Below are 22,080 nucleotides of genomic sequence, written 5' to 3'. Positions count from 1 at the left end.
CCTGGTAACCACCCACACAAAGTCTTGTGGTGCGAATTTGTCCGTTCTACCTTAAAGGAAGTATGTGAGGGAGGGTTCGGGACCGAGGACAGTGGTCAAAATGAAATCTTGAAAAGTTTTCGTTCCATGGCCTGAGGCATGAACCTTGTACGTGATACCGTATCTTACTAATGTGTACGTGATAAAATCACAGATTTTTTAACTTTGAGAGAAATAAGTTGGGCCAGCAGCTTAGGTTGATGTCTTAGGTCATCGTTGTCCCCGGCGGAGTTTCAGTGAGCCGGTGTTCAGCCTCTGTACTGCACCAGTGTGTGTTTGTGTCGTACCACTCCGTGTTACTCATGTATTCACTTTCATAATAATGCATTTATTCATCCGAGTCCACCAGAGGAACGCTCCAGTTTTAGTGGCTCATTCATCTGCCAGTTTCACATTTTTCATCTTATTCAGAGACAAGTTGCACGATGTCTATGGTTTAATATTTTTAACTGACTGCACAACGACAGCTGCTTGCTCAATGCTTTGGTCAGGTTTAAACTCTGCATCCAAACAGAAAACGACCCTTCACGCTCGTTTTCTATTTAAAAAAACGCCGCTGGATTGATGATTCCCATGTTTCCAGAGTCACAGCAGTTGGGAATTTCATCTTAACCGGGACTTCATTTTTGCCAGAACGCATTTTTGAGTTTTTAATAAGCATAAATCTGCAGGAAGTCTAATTCTACATTTAAATTCTGTTTTTATTTTTTCATCAGAACATTACACAACTCCACCAAACCTGCAGTGGAAGAATAAACAACTAAAATTGTCTCTAAACATTAATATAGTGAGACACTCAATTCTAATCCATCAAATTCTACTGTGTGTTAACGACAGAGCTGTGATCTGATAAATCTGTTTACTTACAGTCGCCATTTTTAGTCTCCTGTCTTCAAATGAGCTGAACTTCATTATTTTAGTAGACCTTCTCCAATTATACTGAACAAAGTGTTTAGAGCACACACGTGCTCACATGCTTTGGAGGTCACATTTTACGCCAACTCCCGCACTGACTGTCCAGGGTCGTCATGTCCACGGAAGATGCAACCCAGGCCGCCCCCGAGCAACATGGCGGAGGACTTTCATCGATCATCTACCCACCTTAGATGTTGCACGGGATGAGGCCGAAGCAGCTGCAGCTGGCCGATTATGCTCATACGGCACACAAGTGCTGTGTGCAGCAGCTGTGTTTCTTTCATTCTGTCTTCTGTGTTTAACCTCTTTATATTTTCTAGGTTTACCTTTAGTTGTAATGCTAATAGTAAAGCTGTCCATGTTTGTGATATGTCAGACGCTTCAGTATCCAAACCACCGACCTTCTGATTAGCAGATGAGCCGCTCGGCCACCTCAACACACAGCGCCTGGTTATGTGTAGCTATCATGAATGTGTAAACAGTCATGTGTGCGTCACAGGCTCCTACCAGGCGGCGAATCTCTCTCTCACAGTCTCTCTTGGTCCTGTTAAGCTCCTCTTGGTGTTGATGATGAGCTGATCGCAGCTCGGCCGCTCTGGCCTGGCAGGCCTGCTGAGCCGATGTCAGCGCCTCCTCAGCATTCCTCTTTGCTCCTCTCAGCTCAAGAATCTCGTGTTGGAAGCGACAACGCTCCGCCTCCCAGCTCCTTCTCGCCTCCTCCACTTCCCCCAGCAGGGCGCTCCTCACCTGAATAGCATGAGAACAAAGAGCCAATGGTGTCCTCTGGCGGTAAAGAACGAATACAGCCCAGATGCAGGTATTACAGCTACTGTGCTGCAGGGGTCCTCTTCACACACTGAGGTTAATTATGGAGTTCCACAGGGTTCAGTGCTAGGACCAATTCTGTTTACATTATACATGCTTCCCTTAGGCAGCATCATTAGAAGACATAGCATACATTTACACTGCTATGCAGATGACACCCAGCTCTATCTGTCCATGAAGCCAGATAACACACACCAATGAGTTAAACTGCAGGAATGTCTTAAAGACATAAAGACCTGGATGGCTGCTAACTTTCTGCTTCTTAATTCAGATCAAACTGAGGTTATTGTACTCGGCCCTGAAAAGCCTAGAAATATGGTATCTAACCGGGAATACATTATGAGGGGTTGTATGTTAAACAGCTAAAGCTTTATTTTCCAACAGCTACTACGCCTAAAATGAGAAGTGTTTGAAATTAAACATAACAGACTACATTTTTTCTACAGTGAAATTGCAGAGGCAGCAGCAGTAAATGATATTTATTACTGGGATGTGCAGAAGCTGAGAACAGCTGATCTGCTGGCCTGCTTCATGGCCTGCTTGTGTCACATGCTTGAGTTAAATTCACTCTTTGCCAACCTCTTATGTCATTTGTGCAGTGTGATGCACCCAGGTGCAACTCGTTAACCAAGCTAGCTAGCATTAGCTGATAACTTAGCACTCCACCCTCATCCAAATATATTTGTCTCAAGAGACAAACATCACCGTGGCCAAGTTCATATAATATGTGTGTACAGTGGAGGAGGAGCTTAATGCAGTGAACACAATATGGACAGATGGATGGTGTCGGACAGGTGTGCTTTAGGTGGTTCACCTTGTCTGTGGATCCATCCCTTAAGGTGAGCACCAGTCCATTAAGACGTTGGATTTCACCATCTTTGATCTTTATGACCCTCATGAGCTCCATCTCATGTTGCCGTAGTAACGTCTCCCGGGTGAGTGAAAGCTCCTTCTGCTTCTCCTCGTGGAGTTTGGTCCTCAGCTCAGTCACAGCAACCGCCGCCCGGTGATGCTCTGCCTTCAGCTCCTGACTTTTCTCCCTCTCCAGTCGGCTCACCTACAGTACTCAGTATTATCATTACATTACTCTGAGTACTGTGAAATTTTTGCAGTAATCTTTGTGGTACTCTGAGTTTTTTCTTGATGCATACTCAATCATCCAGGTAAGAAAATCCCAAAGTTTGATTCTGTTCATCTGGATGTTTTGAGTGGGCGAGACGTTTCATCATCATCCAGGTGACGTCTTCAGTCTCAGCTGACTGCAGGTTTACATCCTTATAAACAGGACATTTGTATAATGACTGAAACCAGCCCACTGAATAAACAATGGGCTGTGAGGTTAGTTTCCCCCCACAGAGTAACAGAGTGTGCGCTGTTAAGTGCCAGGATTTATACATCGGGGAAACCAAACAACCTCTGGCTAAGAGGACGGCACAACACAGCAGAGCCACCTCATCAGGCCAGGACTCTGCAGTCTATTCACACCTACAGGCCAGTGGACACTCTTTCAATGATGAGGATGTAACATCCTGGACAGGGAGGAACGCTGGTTTGAGGGCGGAGTCAGGGGAAAGACCATCTCTGAATGGAGGAGGGGGCCTAAGGGTCCATCTGTCACCATGGGGGCGATCGTGGCTCAAGAGTTGGGAGTTCGCCTTGTAATTGGAAGGTTACCGGTTCGAGCCCCGGCTCGGACAGTCTCGGTCGTTGTGTCCTTGGGCAAGACGCTTCACCCGTTGCCTACTGGTGGTGGTCAGAGGGCCCGGTGGCGCCAGTGTCCGGCAGCCTCGCCTCTGTCAGTGCGCCCCAGGGTGGCTGTGGCTACAATGTAGCTGCCATCACCAGTGTGTGGATGGATGTGTAAAGCGCTATATAAATACAGGCCATTTACCATTTTACAATGCTGTGATTGCAGCCATTCTCCAACTCTCTGTGAAAGGTACTCATGGACACTGATCAGTGGTCATGTCACTTTGCATACTAATGATCATAAACTGAACTCACAGCCCATTGTTCATTCAGTGGGCTACTTTCAGTTATTGTGCAATGAACTGTCTATAAGTTTGGGGAAACCTGCAGTCAGCAGAGACTGAAGACGTCACTTGATGATGAAACATTTCTCCCACTGAAAACGTCCAAATAAACAGGATCAACTTTTTGGGATACTCTGGGTTTTGTAGTCCTTACCTTGTTCTTTTCCTGTTGTAGTTCGATCTGGATCTCTGTCAGTTTTGCTCTGAGCTCCTCATTGGCTGCTTGAAGAGTTGCCATGGTGTCCAGTCGCTCCCCCTTACCCCGCCCTCCTGCTCCTCGCTTTGACATCACCACCTGCAGGCTCCGCCCCCCACTCAAGTGTTTGTCAATCTGAGGTTTGACTACATCTGCACCTGTGCTCGCACACACAACCAAGAACACACAGTCAGTATAAGTAGAAGCACGTCACACTACTACACTACTGGTGACCATGCTGAGATCTCTCCAGGCAGCTCTCTGGGTAGTTATTTTGAAACACTGCATTAACTCCTAGCTGCCAGCAGTGATGATCCCAACCCAAACTACTGAAGAATATCCCAAAAAATGGACCACACGTCTGCCAAGAGAATGTCTGAGAATGTCCACAACATGAGGGCAGTCATTAATCTGCTGCGGCATGGTTTAGATTGCACACAGCTTCACGTCCACACTGACAGGGATTCTCTTCTGAGGCGTTCTAACGTTTGGTGGCCATGGGCTGCAGTTACACCAAGAGTGTAGAGCAATCAATCAAACACAAAAACCTCATCCAGCGCAGGAAACCAAAACCAGAATCATGGTTGATAAATCTGATGAAAACCTCTGTAAGTGTCTGACGTCATTCCAAAATAAAGAAGCTTTTCCCTGGAAGTTAAACTTCTAGCGAGCAGGTTCCAGATCTTCACCGGCAAAGGAGAACTAGACTTCAGTGTGGTAGCGCAGCTGCATACTGCTGTACCAAGCAGTACACACAGGTAGGAGCACTCTGCAACTGTGGCTGCACAGCTACACACCTTCTTACTCACCTGGCACTGATCACATGTTCGATGTCTGACAGGTGACTTCTCTGACAGAACAAATACATGACTGTTTCCATGGCAACAGCAGCAGCACATAGCAGTTGTCATCAACATATTAACACACACACACACACACCTAAGGGTCTAACTGATAAATCACTCACCGTCCAATTGAAAGCCCTGGACACTGCATTGCTTTGCGTGTGTGTGTGTGTGTGTCAGTAGATTAGCCTTCTCTCCACAGCATGCTAACAGCAGCTAGTTCACACAAAGTGTGTGTGCTGCCAGCTTCAGCCTGCCTTTACCTGTCTGCCTGTGTGTGTGTGTGTGTCTGTCTGTCTCTCTGCCTGTGTGAGTGTCTGTCTCTCTGCGTGTGTTAGCAGTTAGCTCCTGCCAGAGTGTGTTTGTGTGTCTGAGCTGTTAGCATCTCTGCAGCCTCTGCTGGTGTCACCTCCTCCTCTTCCTCCTCCCAGCATCCCTCACTCTGGAAGCTGAGTCCTCTGAGTTATGTCTCCCTCTGCTGGTCACTCACCTCCACCACACCTCACTGCTTCTTGCTGCTCCTCATCTCCACATGGCTGATGAAAGGCTGGCTTTTGTCTTCATGATAAAAAATGATCATGAAACAGGAACAACGTGAAAACTGTGATTTGACACACACAGGTGATGAGCAAACTGGACACAGGTTTGCAGAATAAAGATCAGAACAGGAAGTGGCAGAAAATGAATAAAGACGACAGCTGGTTCATAAAGATGACTTGTTCATATTTACTATTGAAGTGTTAATTACTGAAAAATATGATAGGAGTGGGCTCTAACCATAGCTAACCATAGCTCGACTGGCCATCAGGCAATCACCCTGATGGTGATTTTTCCTTTTTATGGGCCGATAGTTTTTTTTTTGTCGTTGGGAACGGTATAAACAATGAAAGTGGTGGATTGCCCAGATGCTGGCAGATGTGTAAAAATAACTCAGTTTCTTGGTGGTGCACAGCAAAATCTCCAGTGTTAATCTAACACTGGAGATTTTGCTGTGTGGCTATAGCAGAGCTTCCACGAGACAGCAGGTGGATGAGGGAACAATCCCAGATAGAAAATATCCATTGAAACAATGTTAAATCAATATCAGGCAATTCTATTGAATCAATCTGATATTGATGTAACGTCACGTTTGCACCCTCTGTTAATGTTGAAACATCAGAATTTGATATTGAATCAATGTTGAACGCTGACATTGTTTTAACGTCAAACTGTCAAACACTGTTAATGTTGAAACAATGTTAGAGTCTGATACTGAATCACTGAACTCTGATGTTGATTTTCTATCACTTTGCACCCTTAGTTACTATTGAAACAATAAAATCATGATTAAAACTCAGTACTTAAAAAACTGTACTTAATAGGCATTTCTATCAATACTAAACTGCTGCAAATTACCAGCAATACTTAAACCTGCAAAAAAGACAATTGTGTATGATCCACAAACAGGAAACCCATTATATGCAAAAAAAAAAAGACATCTCTGTATCAATAACAAAGTAATTTATTATATTTTTTAAAAAGTTGTGTTACATGTATTGGTTACAAGTCACTTTTTTTTTTAAAGTTTACTCGGGGTTCGGGCTGAATATCGACCATTCTGCACCACCCATCTGATCTGGAGCGTAGTGGAGACATTTCTGCTCTGTTTGGGCGAAGGCAAACTCAGAAACAGCGTTTACCCCCACGTGCTGAGTCGGGCCATCTAGGCCACAAACAAACAGAAAGAAGGAAAAAAGGCCAAATTAGAGCTTAAATATGAATAACCTCTTGTCAGTTGTCTTCAGCAGGGAAAAAGCATCTGAACTACTAGGCTGATTAAGATGAAAGTCACAAGGCAGAAATCAGTAAACTGCTGCCTGACTTTGATTCCCAAAGAGCCCATTAGCTGAAAAGCTCAAAGCCCAATTTTCTAGAGGCAAAAAACTATTTGCAGTGAAATGCATTTCTATTCCTGCTTGTTAGATCTTCCAATGACAGCCTGCTGTTGTATATTCAAGCAGAACATACAGGACAAGGCCATTTTTAAGCAGTCTAAGGAGCTTGGAAGGAAAAGCGTCTGGACTTCTTTAAGTTGCTTGACGACATTTTTAAGCAGTTTAACTGAATTTGACAATTTCTAAAGTTCAGGGTTACAAAAGTCACATAACCTTTAAGAACTGACCATTGCTTCATTTGCCTCCAGTCATTGCAGAGTTGTTCATCTCATCCATGTTGTGCAAAGGCTAATCCAGAGGCAATACCCCAGCATCAACAGGTTCAGTGCTGCAGGATTAACGGGGGCTCTGAACTCCTCGCCGGGGTCCCTGACTTCTCTGATCAGCTCTGTCACCATGATTATAAGCTTTTGGAAGGCTGCATCTGTTGAAAAGAACAATAACACAACAAATACTGGCTTGTGATAAACTGGATAAGCATTGTGATGACAAAAAAATATATAACTATCCATAATTTTTCACATTTTGCATTTAGGTTTGAGTAGTTCAATCTGTTAAAACTGTTTACAATTTAGCCTTTTAACATACATGAAATCCTATGCAAAATGTCAAAGTACAACATTTTAGAACTTGCCTCAGAAATCTAAACAAGCAAAATATGATGACATTCAGCAGCATAAATTAGTGTTTTGAAGTTAAGATTACAATGAAATTGTGATGCAGCTCGTTGTTTCAAAGCATACCGTCGTTAGAGAAGGAACTGAACGCAGACTATTTGCTGGGGAGGTCGCATAGCTGCCCGGGGCATCATGTTGGGGGCAGACTGCAGAGCGGCCGAGGCTGTTTAGAAAAATGTTTAAAGAATTAACACACAACTCGTCTACAAAGGTTCCTGTTCTCACACACACACACACACACACACATATATATATACACACACTAAACATTACATTATTACCTGGCACTTTCCTGAGGAAGCTTTATTTTGGAGGTTGCTCATCATCAGAGTCTGTAACTGTATAAGGGATTTGGTCTAAAAAACAAAACATTAGTATTGCACTGCATTGTGGTTTTTTTTTTGCTTATTTTGCCCTAAGTTGTTCATTTTTAAAATGGTTAAAACTAACAATTGTAAGACATGAGTATCTTACTTGTTTATGGATGGATGGTACTTGTTCTAAAAAGAAGCACAATGTTAATAAAAAGAGGAAAAACATGATATTCAAGATAAGCTCCAGGTATTAAACATTCATTATTAAAGTCACGGAAACGTAAAGCCAGGTGGGCATGTCACGTGATCATTCGGTCTCAGGCGACTCTTTCACGTGTTTATAAATGGAAGCGGGTGCGGTCAGAGCTTCAAATGTAACACACTCGTGCACATTTGTAGAGACAACTTTACATTTCTGGATCATATTGCACACATTTGTAAGTCTCGTCTGAATGCTGGACACTCGGAGACCTGTGTCTCTCAGTGGGAGACCAGAGATCACATTAACATGTGTATCCCTGTATTGACAAACATGCCATATTGGCCCAGTTTATTTTTCTTATCACTGTTGTGAGGAGACCATAAATAGCATTTGCATTTTCTGTTGTACGGTTCATTTGCTGTTATGTTCATGTTAAAGTGTCTATTTTTGTTTCCAAATAGCTGAGAACTATTCGCTGATAGCTGCCAACATCTGCGAACAAATGTAATTCCAAGTTGTTCTTTGTAGTGTGTAACTGTTAATAGAGTGTTATTAAATTCATATGGCACATTGACTTCTGAGGAAATTTTAGATGCACTCGTCATCAGAAAGGTTGCCGACCCCTGCACTAGAGAGATTAATAGAAGAGAAAGAATGAATCTGTTCAAGCTGCTTAACTTCACCCCAAATTGAAAACCCCTAGGTTTCCAAGTGCTGGGTTTGAGTCCTGCCTTACCTGCCACACAGCTGAACCTTGGCGAAACCAGAACTCTCAGTGAGCCAGGCCAGGGGGGAGCTTGAAGCATTTGGTTGGCAAAAAAGGGCGATCAGCATGTAAGTATTAACACTGTAATGCCTGTTTATATTTGATTTCATCTGGTGCCTGTAGAATGGTAGATCAGGGCTGCGATTCCCATTTTTGAAAAGGTGGGCCGGAGGGTGTGCTTCAATTACTGGGGCATGGCTCTGCTCAGTCTCCTGGGAAAAGTTTATTCCAGACTGCAGGGAAAGAAGATCCAGCCAACTGCTGAAAACTGGATGTGGTAGTAGAAATGCAGGTTCTGACCTGGCTGTGGAACAGTGGTCCAGATGAGCTTGCAAAGAAAAGCGTCTGGACTTGTTGCTTGAAGACGTTTCACCTCTCATCCGAGAAGCTTCTTCAGTTCTAAGGTCAAATGGTGGAGAGTCCCAGATATAAACCTAGTGGGAGTTTCCCCCCACAGAGGGACAAAAGGACCCCTGATGATCCTCTAATCGCCTGAGCCAAGGTGTGAAACTGGGCGTGGGTCCCAATCAGCCAGAGTTTCGGGTGTGTTCATTGTGAAACCTGGCCCCACCTTATCATGTGATTTCCTGAGGTCAGATGGCCCAGGATGTGAGTGGGCGTTAAGGCGCCTGGGGAGGGATCTCAAAACTGGATTATAGATGGCAGAGAGTTGGTGTCGTAAACCCCGCCTCTGTTCAAAGATGGTACACCTATGTAGCCGGTGTATCAGAGAAACTCAGGAGAGTTTTCTCCAAGCATGACATCCCGGTGTATTTCAGACCCAGCAACACGCTCAGACAGAAACTGGTTCACCCGAAAGACAAAACGCCAAAACACAAACTTAACAATGTGGTGTTTGCTGTACAGTGCAGCGAGGAATGCCCAGACCTCTACATTGGAGAGACCAAACAGCCACTTCACAAGCGCATGGCACAACACAGAAGAGCCACCTCCACAGGACAAGACTCAGCAGTCCATCTGCATCTTAAGGATAAAGGTCACTCTTTCGAGGATGCCAATGTTCACATTTTGGACAGAGAGGACAGATGGTTTGAAAGAGGAGTGAAAGAAGCATCTATGTCCACTGTGAGCGACCATCTTTGAACAGAGGCGGGGTTTACGACACCAACTCTCTGCCATCTATAATCCAGTTTTGAGATCCTTCCCAGACGCCTTAACGCCCACTCACATCCTGGGCCATCTGACCTCAGGAATTCGCATGATAAGGTGGGGCCAGGTTTCATAATGAACACACCCGAAACTCTGGCTGATTGGGACCCACGCCCAGTTTCCCACCTTGGCTCAGGCGATTAGAGGATCATCAGGGGGTCCTTTTGTCCCTCTGTGGGGGGAAACTCCCACTAGGTTTAAATCTGGGACTCTCCACCATTTGACCTTAGAACTGAAGAAGCTTCTCGGATGAGAGGTGAAACGTCTTCAAGCAACTTAAAGAAGTCCAGACGCTTTTCTTTGCAAGCTCCTTTGACTACGATGACCTGGATGACTGAGAACCTACACAGACATAGTGGTCCAGATCTTCACCCTTCCAAGGTGGATGGAAGGATGATGAGACTTCGCCCATTCAGCCTACATTTGATTTGTAGACTTGGAGAGCGTGTATTGACTGGGCTGAGGTTGGAACCTCCAAGACTGATACCATGATTATTGGCTGGAAAACAGTCAAAAGCTTCCTATGGGTTGGGGTAGAGAGGTTGGCTCAAGTGAAGGAGAAGCCTTAAACCTTTTGGAGTTGGACCAGCACATTGGTGCAGAGTAATGAAGGCATTGTACCGGACTGCAGTGATGAAGACAGAGGTGAGCCAGAAGGCAAAGCTGTCATGGCTACTGGACGGACTCAAGCGCAGACAGAGTTCTTTGCACACAAACAAAGACGGTTTATTTACAATATGGAACACCTCAGTGCTATACATGTACAGTGAGTGAGGGGGGGGGGAAGAAAGAAAACAAAACCTGTAGCCAGCAGTGTTGGTCAAGTTACTTGAAAAAAGTAATCAGTAACTAATTACCGATTACTTCCCCCAAAAAGTAATCCCCTTACTTTACTGATTACTCATTTTCAAAAGTAATTAGTTACTTAGTTACTTAGTTACTTTTTAAAAACACGATTTACAACCTGAGTAGCTGATAAAGTGATAGATCTTTCAGCCCAATTCTACTTTTTCTGCATAATCCATCATACAAAATGTAATCAGATGGAAAAGTCTCTTTTTAAAACTTGTTTTATTCATTTTAATCTTTTAACTTTAAGCATCAAGCAAACATTTAATTATCTGCAACATTCTCTGACTTGAATAAATTAGTTTAACATGTAAACCTATTTTCTGCACATTCCAGCACATAAAATAAAATATTTTTTGTGTTTACACTCAGTCTTTCAAATAGATGCAAGTAAAACACAGCAGAAAATAAATAGTCAAAGACTCAGCGGTCCTGTTGCTCTATTTTCACCTGTAAAGCAGGAGTGGGGCAGGCGGAGGTTTACCCTGGTGCAGGTGTGCCGCGGTCAGTGGAAGAATCCGCGAGTTTCTCTGTGAGTTTCCCATTACGTCGTAGCTACTCGGTGCTTGTTGGAAGTTTAGGGGTTTTTTCGCTGTAAAAAGAAGTTTTCTTCCCACGCACAGCGGACACTAATGTTTTTGTCACTTTTTATGGAATCAAACTCAAAGTAAGGTCAGTGCTTCCACGCTTTAAACGCTGCACGCTCATACTCTCTCCGTACTGATATATGATCCACTGTTGATCTGCACACAGCTGTTGTCACGAACGTTGCACTCACTTACGTCACTGTCGTGAGACATTCTCGCAAAAAATCACGGTTTTAGTAACGCAGTAACGCAGCGTTCCTACGGGAAAGTAACGGTAATCTAATTACCGTTTGCAATAGTAATCCCTTACTTTACTCGTTACCTGAAAAAGTAATCAGATTACAGTAATCGTTACAAGTAACACGTTACTGCCCATCTCTGGTAGCCAGTGTGAGCCAGCCAGAGAGACCATGGCAAAAGCTTCCAGTTTATCAGTTAATCTACATCATAACCCTTACCTGTGGTCATCAAATCTGGGTAATTACCAAGAGAGCACGGTTGTGAATAAAAGCAGCTAAATTGAGCTTATTCTGCAGGGTGGCTGGGATCAGCCTTAGAGTAGAGCCACTACTTCTGCAAGGTAGGTGGATGTAGTAGCAAGTTAGGTGCCTCCAGAGCACCTCCATGTGGATGTGCTCCAGGAAAAAACCCCGGGGTTGACGAGAACCCACCAGAGAGATTCCATCTCTCATCTGACCTGTGAGAGCCCCAGTATCCCTCAGGAGAGCTGGGATGTGTTGGGGAGAAGCACGGTATTCCAGCTACCACCATGACCTAATTTCATTTAAGCCAAAGATAATGGATGGATTATTAAAATCATTAAAGTTGCTGCACTTAATTATAGATTTGTGGGACCGCTGTAAATACCTTTTTCCTCTAATGGTTAAAATTTTATTTGTAGAAAAATTCATATAGTCATTACTAGTTCAGGTTATTGCACTGTGTGGCTCAACAGGGGGCATGGGGCTGTTTCTTTTTTATGAAGATCAATGACAGCTAGTATTCAATTCAATTCAATTCAATTCAATTTCTTTATTGTCCCACAAGGGGAAATTAGTTTACCCTGGTAGTATGCTGTCCTAGGTTAGTGAGGGCTTATTCTTCTTATCTTAATGACCTTGTAGTACCATATCACCCTATTAGAGCACTTCGCTCTCGCTCTGCAGGCCTACTTGTTGTTCCTAGAGTATTTAAAAGTAGAATGGGAGGCAGAGCCTTCAGTTTTCAGGCCCCTCTTCTGTGGAACCAGCTTCCAGTTTGGATTCAGGAGACAGACACTATCTCTACTTTCAAGATTAGGCTTCAAACTTTCCTTTTTGCTAAAGCATATAGTTAGGGCTGGACCAGGTGACCCTGAATCCTCCCTTAGTTATGCTGCAATAGACGTAGGCTGCCGGGGATTCCCATGATGCACTGGGTGTTTCTTCTTCACTCACTATGTGTTAACAGACCTCTCTGCATTGAATCATCCCTGTTATTAATCTCTGTCTCTCTTCCACAGCATGTCTTTATCCTGTCTTCCTTCTCTCACCCCAACCAATCACAGCAGATGGCCCCGCCCCTCCCTGAGCCTGGTTCTGCTGGAGGTTTCTTCCTGTTAAAAGGGAGTTTTTCCTTCCCACTGTCACCAAAGTGCTGCTCATAGGGGATCATATGATTGTTGGGTTTTCTCTGTATGTATTATTGTAGGGTCTGCCTTACAATATAAAGCACCTTGAGGTGACTGTTGTTGTGATTTGGCGCTATATAAATAAAATTGAACTGAAATGAGTCCCACCCCCTTTTCCTCTAAATTCTTGTTATGGTCAGTACTAAATAGGCAGAAACCACCTGCTGACAAAGACAAATATCTGAAATCTCAGGGGGGATTTCTTTTATTACCTCTGGGGTTTATGGGCTCTGAAGGGTTAATAAAAATATCAATGTTTGATATAATTGGATTTTTACCAGAAAAACAAAAAGTTGAATAAATGAGCTGTTTTAATGTTCTGCTGCTGCCACATCAAAAAAGCAACAGGTGTCAGTGCTGCACCAAAGTTCAGCAGCGATGTGGCCTTAAATCTGTGGAAGACTTTTTTATCGGGTTTTTCTGGTGATTCTTTACATTCAGGCGTTATGTCCTTTATTAAAGGTAATATAGATGATGCCTCAAAATAACTAGGACTTTGGTTTAATGCAGTAATAGTGTAGTAAGAGTGGGCATTAACCAGGAGTTATCTAATTTAGGAGCTACACTATCTTTAAAATAGCTCAGCACATAGACAATGTCACCTGTCTCACCTGGACACAACAAGCGGAAAGTACACCTTTGCGGTCAAACTGGTTTGACAGGTGTGAGGTGGAGGAGAAGGAAAAGAAAGGCCAGCTGGACTCAGGTCAGTGACTGTATATCAGCCCGCAGCGTCTCAGACTCAGACCTGTTCTTTGTGTCAGTACTGAGGCTGGCATGGGTGGAGTCGCCACTCAGAAATCATGTTTGTGATGACCATGTTCTCACCTCCAGGGCTTCAGCTGTGCCACAGCCGTGAGATGTGATGTTAGTTGGGCCACATCATGTGTGAACAAGGCAGGACAAAAATGTCAAGGCTGGGCTTTGTTTCCTGATTTCTTTGACCTGCTCAATACTACATCTGGGTGACCACATGTGGATGTTCTCACATACACATACACTGCCGCACTGTGTGTGTGTCTACCAGCCCATAATTGTTTCCTCTGCCATGATCTCAGGTTGCCATAGTAACAGACAAAGAGCAGCTGGATGATAGTGATTACTTAGAGAAGGAGACGGCTGTCTCGACCCGCTGGTGTGTTTTTGCCATCCATTTTCTTTACAGCTTAACCAATTTAGGGTACGTTTAGCTGTCACAGGAAGAGAGGTGGGGTCACCTCCACAGGTGATCTGAGGGTTAGCACAAAGAGAGGAACAATCATTTACATCTATGGCCAATATGGAAACACAAATTAATCTATCAGGCATGTGTCTGGACTGTGGAGGAAAGCTGAAGAACCAAGGGAGAACATAGACAGGAACTCCTCCACATCTCTGTGGAGGTTCTTATTCATGGTAGTCTAAGGAGCTTGAAAAGAAGATGACTGGACTTCAAGTTTTTGAAACATGACATCCCAGTGCACTTCCAACCCAGCAACACTGTGAAACAAAAACTGGTTCATCCCGAGCACAGACTCTCAAAGAACTCTCTAGCACCTAGCCACTGGTACAGATATATGGAAGAAACCTGGAACAAAATTAAAACCCAAGAAGAAGACACCTTCATGGTTCACATCAGCTCAGTGGATAGAAACATAAAGTTCACCAGGAAGACACAAAGATAACAGTTTGCTGTTTTTGGACTGTAGTGTGCACACTGGGGAGAATGGAAATGTTAACAGCAAAGTTTACCTGAAGCCCACACACACGGACCAGTACCTCCTCTTTGACTCCCACCACCCGGGCAATTGTAGCTTTCACCTTGTAATTGGAAGGTTGCCGGTTCGAGCCCCAGCTTGGAAGGTCTCGGTCGTTGTGTCCTTGGGCAAGACACTTCACCCGCTGCCTACTGGTGGTGGTCAGAGGGCCCGGTGGTGCCAGTGTCCGGCAGCCTCGCCTCTGTCAGTGCGCCCCAGGGTGGCTGTGGCTACAATGTAGCTGCCATCACCAGTGTGTGGATGACTGGATGTGTAAAGCGCTATATAAATACAGGCCATTTACCATTTACCAAAGCTCATGAACATGTGGTTATCCCAGCTGGGCTTTCATCAAATCAACTAAGATGCACAGGAAAGACGGTCAGACACCAACTAGAGAGGATCAGAAGGACAAACAGAACAACTGTCATCCCTCATGTGGCAGGTTTATCAGAGAAACTCAGGAGAGTCTTCTCCAAGCACGACATCCCAGTGTACCCAGCCACACACTCAGACACAAACTGGTTCATCCCACACACAACCTCAACAATGTAGCGTAGCTGTACAGTGTAGGGAGGAGTGCTCAGACCTCTACACTGGAGACACCAAACATCCACTTTATAAACGCACAACATAGAAGAGCCACCTCCACGGGACAAGGCTCGGCTGTACTAAAGGACAAAGGTCACTGCTTTAAGGATGCAAATGTTCACATGTTGGACAGAGAGGACAGGTTTGAAAGAGGAGTAAAAGAAGCATCTGTGTCCACTGTGAACGGCTATCTTATATACCAACATACCAACTGTCTGCCAGTTGCTCAAAACACCACAGACACATATTTCTATGTACTATGACTCTGCTCACCAGCTCAGCACTTTTGGCTTGAAAGCTTTTGTTAAGATTCAATATTGAGGAAGGGTACAAGAGGTGATCGAAGAATAACCACACCAATCCGGCCGGGTGAAGTCAAACGATGATTTTAATGAATACACGCGTGGGAAGACAACTCTGTACGCAGACAGGAAGTAGTCTTCGACTTAATCAAAGCATGAACAGATATTTTATAGCATCAGGGTTTATTTACTGACGCCCCTTCATGCGTCACAGATACATTTTATACATAGATCAGATCAACATCATCATGACTTTTCACCCAGAAAATCATCTTCTATTTTCATGGCTTGGTACTTTCTGTGTACCTTTCAGTTCTTGTCTTGTTCCTCTTTCTTGCCGAGACACCAAGAAACGGTTCCTCTTTTACCAAGACAATTTTGCAGTTACAGCCAAACATAACTAACCTCTCCTCTAAATAAATCTAATTTAAAGTGTGTGTGTGTGTGTGTGTTGACCTCACATGCTCTTTGTGTCACCTCTTCACCTACTGTCTGTGTCTCGTCCTCAAATGCTCTTTCTCAATTCACCTGTTGCACTTCTGACCTTTTACCAGACCAGAAGCTCACTGAGACTATGTGTATGTCTTCTACTAAATAAATGTTTTAACCAAGAACCTCTACTAAAACCTTAATATAAAATGACCTGATATAAGTGTTTTGTAAGCATGTATTGCGATTCCTTCTATGGCTCCAAGTCACTTGCACAATAGATTGTCCGAACATCGCGCCGAACAAAGCTTCCGACCCCCAATTAATTGACCGAGCTCCAACTCTTTAATAAGCACAGATATGCATTGTGTATAAAATAGTCATAACTGCTTAAGGCCTTCTTAAAGCTATCTGTTACATTGTTAAAGCCTCGTCTTAGCCTGCGGCTCAAAATAACTTCCTGGTTTCACTTCTGCATACAACTTCCTGTCAGCCTGCAACTCAGTCTTTCTGAAAGAGACACTGTTTAAACCTTGGAATGCAATATCCATGCTGCAGATTATATTATTAATGCAATGACAATTATTTAACAATAGCAGTAAAATAATTTCCCTCCTCGACACTTTCCTCCATCTTTGGCTGCAGAATCCAGTCATCACACCATTTGTGGTTTCTGACATAACCTCAATTAGTCTTCCAGCCAAGCAGGCGAAACCCACTCTCACAGTTCTTGCGATTGACAGAAATAATTGATTACACAGCGGTGGAGAGTAGACGTTATCACAGTAGATGTCTTTCTGAAAGCGCTGTAACTAAGTTTAAGAATATAATCCACCCACTGTTATCATCTTCAATGCCCTGTACCAACACAGAGCAGAGCAGCTATCTGAACGCTACTCCAACAGAGGTCGATTATCTTGTGAATAATTTCACGTCCTCACTACGTACGACTCTGGATACTGTAGCTCCTGTGAAAACTAAGGTCTCTAATCAGAAGTACCTGACTCCGTGGTATAATTCTCAAACACGTAGCCTAAAGCAGATGACTCGTAACCTGGAGAGGAAATGGCGTGTCACAAATTTAGAGGATCATCATTTAGCCTGGAGAAATAGTTTGCTGCTTTATAAGAAAGCCCTCCACAAAGCCAGAACATCTTACTATTCATCACTGATTGAAGAAAATAAGAACAACCCCAGGTTTCTCTTCAGCTCTGTAGCCAGGCTGACAAAAAGTCAGAGCTCTGTTGAGCCAACCATCCCTTTAACGTTAACTAGTAATGACTTCATGAACTTCTTCACAAATAAAATTTTTATCATTAGAGAAAAAATTACCAGTAATCATCCCACAGATGTAATATTATCTACAGCTACTCTTAGTACCATTGATGTTAAGTTAGACTCTTTTTCTCCAATTGATCTTTCTGAGTTAGCTTCAATAATTACTTCCTCCAAACCATCAACGTGTCTTTTAGACCCCATTCCTACAAAACTGCTCAAAGAAGTCCTGCCATTAATTAATGCTTCGATCTTAAATATGATCAACCTATCTCTAATGATCGGCTATGTACCACAGGCCTTCAAGCTGGCTGTAGTTAAACCTTTACTCAAAAAGCATCTCTAGACCCAGCAGTCTTAGCTAATTATAGGCCAATCTCCAACCTTCCTTTCATATCAAACATCCTTGAAAGAGTAGTTGTCAAACAGCTAACAGATCATCTGCAGAGGTTTATTTGAAGAGTTTCAGTCAGGTTTCAGAGCTCATCACAGCACAGAAACAGCTTTAGTGAAGGTTACAAATGATCTTCTTATGGCCTCTGACAGTGGACTTATCTCTGTGCTTGTCCTGCTAGACCTCAGTGCAGCGTTCGATACTGTCGACCATAATATCCTATTAGAGCGATTAGAACATGCTGTAGGTATTACAGGTACTGTGCTGCAGTGGTTTGTATCATATCTATCTAATAGACTCCAGTTTGTGCATGTAAATGGAGAGTCCTCTTCACACACTGAGGTTAATTATGGAGTTCCACAGGGTTCAGTGCTAGGACCAATTCTGTTTACATTATACATGCTTCCCTTAGGCAGTATCATTAGAAGACATAGCATACATTTACACTGCTATGCAGATGACACCCAGCTCTATCTGTCCATGAAGCCAGATAACACACACCAATGAGTTAAACTGCAGGAATGTCTTAAAGACATAAAGACCTGGATGGCCGCTAACTTTCTGCTTCTTAATTCAGATCAAACTGAGGTTATTGTACTCGGCCCTGAAAATCTGGTTTCCAGGTCTCATCATGGTGCACTTTGCTGGCCTATTGGGGATATGGATATTATGAAGATCATGGACATTTCTTCTCAAATGTGCACATTCAGGCAGGAACACATGCACACACAAAGTAAGAAAAATGTGTTTGTGAAAGCAACTTAAAAAATAAAGAAAAATATACATTTCTTTTTATAAAACAATCACATGTATGTGTTTTTTTCTTACATTTGCTTTGTGCTGCTGTTTATGGTTTAAAAAAATTCCATATGTTCAGATTTTTGGGGGGCTTTCATTGATATACATCATCCAAATAATGTCATGTCAGATTTTGGAGGAAGGAACAGCTGGCATACCCTAGAAACAGGAAGTGAATATTTGTCAAATTTAGCTCATGTTCAACGACCTTCAGCTCAAGTTAAACTGAAGACTTTAACCCCACAGTTTAGTGCGGGTCTGGGCCGAGATTTCACCTGAAACAGAAATGCAATATCATCTTAAAGAACACAGCAGTTTAGTTTTGACAGTTTAATTTAAAACACGGCAGGACCAACAGCCAATGAAACATTAGAACACACAGATCATTTCAACACAGACATCCAATGAGAAGACAAAAAAACAAAACACCCAATCAGGACATCGTGACACAAAGCCTGCTCAACAACAGCGCACCGTGCCCATTGGTGAGGGCAGGGATTACACCAAATGGGTTTTGTTTGTTTGTTGACCACAAACAGTAGCACACTTTATAAATGAAGCTGGGTCAGGTGAAACTGTTCAGAAGGGACAGGTGAGTCAGGTGCACATGTGGTGGTTGAGGGACTGTCTCTCTGCTGGCCAAGTCCTCGGGGCAAACAGTGTGAGCAGGTGCTTCCTGTTCCTGTTCCCGGGGTCTCTGCTCTCAGATGCTTGTTGAAGTTTGTTGCTGCTAAGACGGTGACATCAGATCACCACGAGGGATTCACACAGACATTTTTGTAATTCAGCATTTTTACAGACAGAAAATTACATACAGTTTATAGTGCTGTGACAATAAGTATCAAGTAACGACAAGAACCCTGAAAAAATGTAAAAATGTATACAAAGGTTAGTAAGAAAGAACTGATTTTGCCAGAAATAAAGATGTTAGAGGAATGCAGAATGTTTTTTTTTAAATCTTACAGTGTAAATTTATTAATAACAATTTTATTAATCATGCCACCTTAAAAAACCCCATTGATCATTGTTGTGTTTCTTCTACTGTGTGAGTAGAGAGTCTGGAAGACTTCAAGTCAGTGGCAAAAAGTCCCAAAACGCAGTTTAACATCATGTGATCAATTGAGAAGGGTTGTCACTTCCTTTTTATGACATTTTGAGCCCTTGATAATTTCAATCTCGGTTAGTAATCAGGCGGTATTTTGAGAAACTGAAGGAGCTACACCAACATCCCCTACAACTCCCAGAGTACATCGAATGGCCAATCAAACTGCCAAGTCTCCTAGTTTGCCATTTTCTACAGCAGATGAGAATTTCTGGAAAACTTGTAAAAGTCAGATTTCTTAATGGGGTCTATAGGTTTGTTTCCAGGAATCAAACACAAACTGAAGTTAAAGGATCACACTGTAAACACACACTGAACAGAAAACACACTATTAAAAACAAGTGCAAAAGCTGAGAGCCACCAAGGTCAGATCTTCATAGACGTAGACTCCATAAACATTAATTCTACAGACCAAGAATCCAAAGACCAGCACACTGCACAGCAGGACTCCATGGGCCTGGACGTGACAGACCTCTAAGGTTCCTTGTGGTACCTGACACCAAGTCCTCAGGGTTGCTGAGTCTGTTTCCTGGAAGGACTCCACTTAAGCTGGGCAAACACTGTGCAATTTTTTCATTCGTGTTATTCAGCTCCTGCTCAAACTGCACGGTTGACTCGCAGGGGTGAGAAGTTCATAGGTCACGATGCAGGTCTCACACTATACGACCCGATGCTCTGATGCGACCTGAGTGCTCACACTGTGCGTCCATAACATGAAGCTTATAACAGAAAATCTGTCGCTCTCTCTCTCTGTCTTTCACTCACACAGACACACCACCACCATCAACTTTGCTAAATTGCTAATGAAAAACATGATCAGGCAGCTGTGATTGAGCAGCATGTAAATCCAACTATTTTCACGGTTGTTGTGGTCGTGATCATTTTGTGAGGCCACATCGAAAAGGCTCGGATGAGCTTTCCAAAGTTCTACAAGTTGTGCCTCCATCGCTTGTGTCCAGATCACACGCTGCACAGCCGTGCTGCTTCTTTTCACTTTCATTTCTGTGTTTGCGCGTGCGCAGCGTGAGAGGCTGCGGTGACGCCCTCTCGACGGCCGACGGCGTGAGAGGCTGCGGTGACGCCCTCTCGACGGCCGACGGGATTTCAAACAGGTTTGATTTTCTTACGACCGAGCGATTGATGATCGGGAGCTGGTCGTGAGGTGTTAATCGCTTCTCGTTACCCCACGTATACTACACGATGCACGCCACACGATGAAGGCGAAACTCGGGCTGATGACCAAAACGAGCCTAAAAAAATCGCACAGTGTATGCCCAGCATTATCAGCACCTGACTAAACTCGCTGATATTTGCAAGCTTGATGTTATCATATCTTTCCCACCTTTTTCCCTTTGCATATGAAAGGTCAGAGGATTGTGGCTCTCTATTCTCTTTGTTTTTGCATTCATGCTTACCTTTACAGAGGAGGGAGAGCCTCTAAAGAGCTCGTGTATTCATTCCTTTTTGGGGTTTTTTGTTTGTTTCTCAGATTACACAAATGAAGTTTGGCTTTTCTGAGTTCGTCTGTAGATTAGTTCAGTATTTGTCTTTACACAGTTATCTGCCCTCAGAGTGCCCTTCTGGTTTAAAATGTGTTTACTCACTAATCTCTTTGTTTATGGTCTTTTTTCTACTTGTTATTGTTTTTAATCTGTTATTATGGTCCATTTTTAAGTCTAGGAAGCTGCGGTGTTGATAAAGTTTGAATGAATAGTCTTTACAGGACAAAGAAACAGTCAGACACATGAACATTTGTTTTTGTGCTCTGGTTTTCGTTTCTGTCAGTTATGAATGAGACTATGAATTAGATCCAGTCCAGCAGATCCAGATGACGAAGTGCAGTTCACCCTAGAAAATGGTCTAATGTTGGTTCAGGTTCATACTCACCTGACAATTTACAAAGTCTAGAACCATGAGAATCTACTGAGAATGATGGTTCTGGTCCCATTCAGGTTTGTCCAACAAAACCACAGACAGTTTGATAGTCCCAGTTCAAAACATGAGTCTAAATCCAGGAATCGGGAGGCATGAGTGCAGTGAGACAGGAGTTCCCGGGAGGTTTTCTGAAGATTTGGAAGGACCTAAAAGGGTTCTATAAATGTTGTAGATGGTTCTGTAAGGTTCTTTCTCAGACATGTTCTCATCTCATCTTCCTCAGTCTGGTTCTGTTCTCTTTCTCTCGTTTCTTTAAGGCTGTGATGTAATGGCTAAAGAGTACTTCCTGTTCCTTCTTCCTGGTGAGAGTGCTGAATCGCTGGTCATCCCGATAACGAACACAAAATTCCTTAAAAGTTGTTCTGGAGAAGAAAAACAAAACAGGAATATTCATATTTTGATATGAGAGCTGGAAACAGTAATTCTGATGGCAGCCCTTTTTTGGCTCATTAAACTACATGAAAAAATATTTTATTTTAACTGCAAATAAGAGAACC

General features: G+C 43.2%; 2 protein-coding genes and 1 long non-coding RNA gene across 14 annotated transcripts in view; all 3 read right to left on the bottom strand.

The window, feature by feature from the left end:
- The window catches only part of jakmip3 (Janus kinase and microtubule interacting protein 3), a 35,371-nt gene extending 30,076 nt beyond the window's left edge, over positions 1–5,295 (bottom strand). For 6 of the 8 annotated variants that reach the window (XR_013910871.1, XR_013910869.1, XR_013910870.1 and 3 more), the window contains exons 1-4: positions 4,976–5,295; positions 3,967–4,166; positions 2,594–2,836; positions 1,462–1,701 (exon numbers count right to left, since the gene is read on the bottom strand). Coding sequence is in view for 5 of the 8 variants with exons in the window: in XM_026177812.2 (XP_026033597.1) it covers positions 1,462–1,701; positions 2,594–2,836; positions 3,967–4,101 (618 nt within the window). In the remaining 3 variants the exon portion in view is untranslated. The remainder of the gene's footprint in view (positions 1–1,461; positions 1,702–2,593; positions 2,837–3,966; positions 4,167–4,975) is intronic. The other 2 variants (XM_080305272.1, XM_080305273.1) reach the window with 1 other exon arrangement.
- Positions 5,296–6,336: 1,041 nt separating this feature from the next.
- On the bottom strand, positions 6,337–9,299 carry LOC145430346 (uncharacterized). Its single transcript, XR_013910868.1, has 3 exons — positions 7,531–9,299; positions 7,015–7,211; positions 6,337–6,555 (listed from the first exon to the last, which is right to left on the bottom strand). It is a non-coding gene; the product is annotated as an uncharacterized LOC145430346 (long non-coding RNA).
- Positions 9,300–18,861: 9,562 nt separating this feature from the next.
- The window catches only part of tcerg1l (transcription elongation regulator 1 like), a 75,357-nt gene continuing 72,138 nt past the window's right edge, over positions 18,862–22,080 (bottom strand). For all 5 annotated transcript variants that reach the window (XM_080305269.1, XM_080305267.1, XM_080305268.1 and 2 more), the window contains one exon: positions 18,862–21,945. In XM_080305269.1, the coding sequence (XP_080161395.1) occupies positions 21,789–21,945 (157 nt within the window). In that variant the 3' untranslated portion in view covers positions 18,862–21,788. The remainder of the gene's footprint in view (positions 21,946–22,080) is intronic.

This window comes from Astatotilapia calliptera, chromosome 8 (genome assembly GCF_964374335.1).
Source record: "Astatotilapia calliptera chromosome 8, fAstCal68.1, whole genome shotgun sequence".
NCBI classification, from domain to species: domain Eukaryota; kingdom Metazoa; phylum Chordata; class Actinopteri; order Cichliformes; family Cichlidae; genus Astatotilapia; species Astatotilapia calliptera.
The sequence above is the reverse complement of the archived record's forward strand: the minus strand, read 5'-3'. Positions and strand labels throughout refer to the sequence as shown.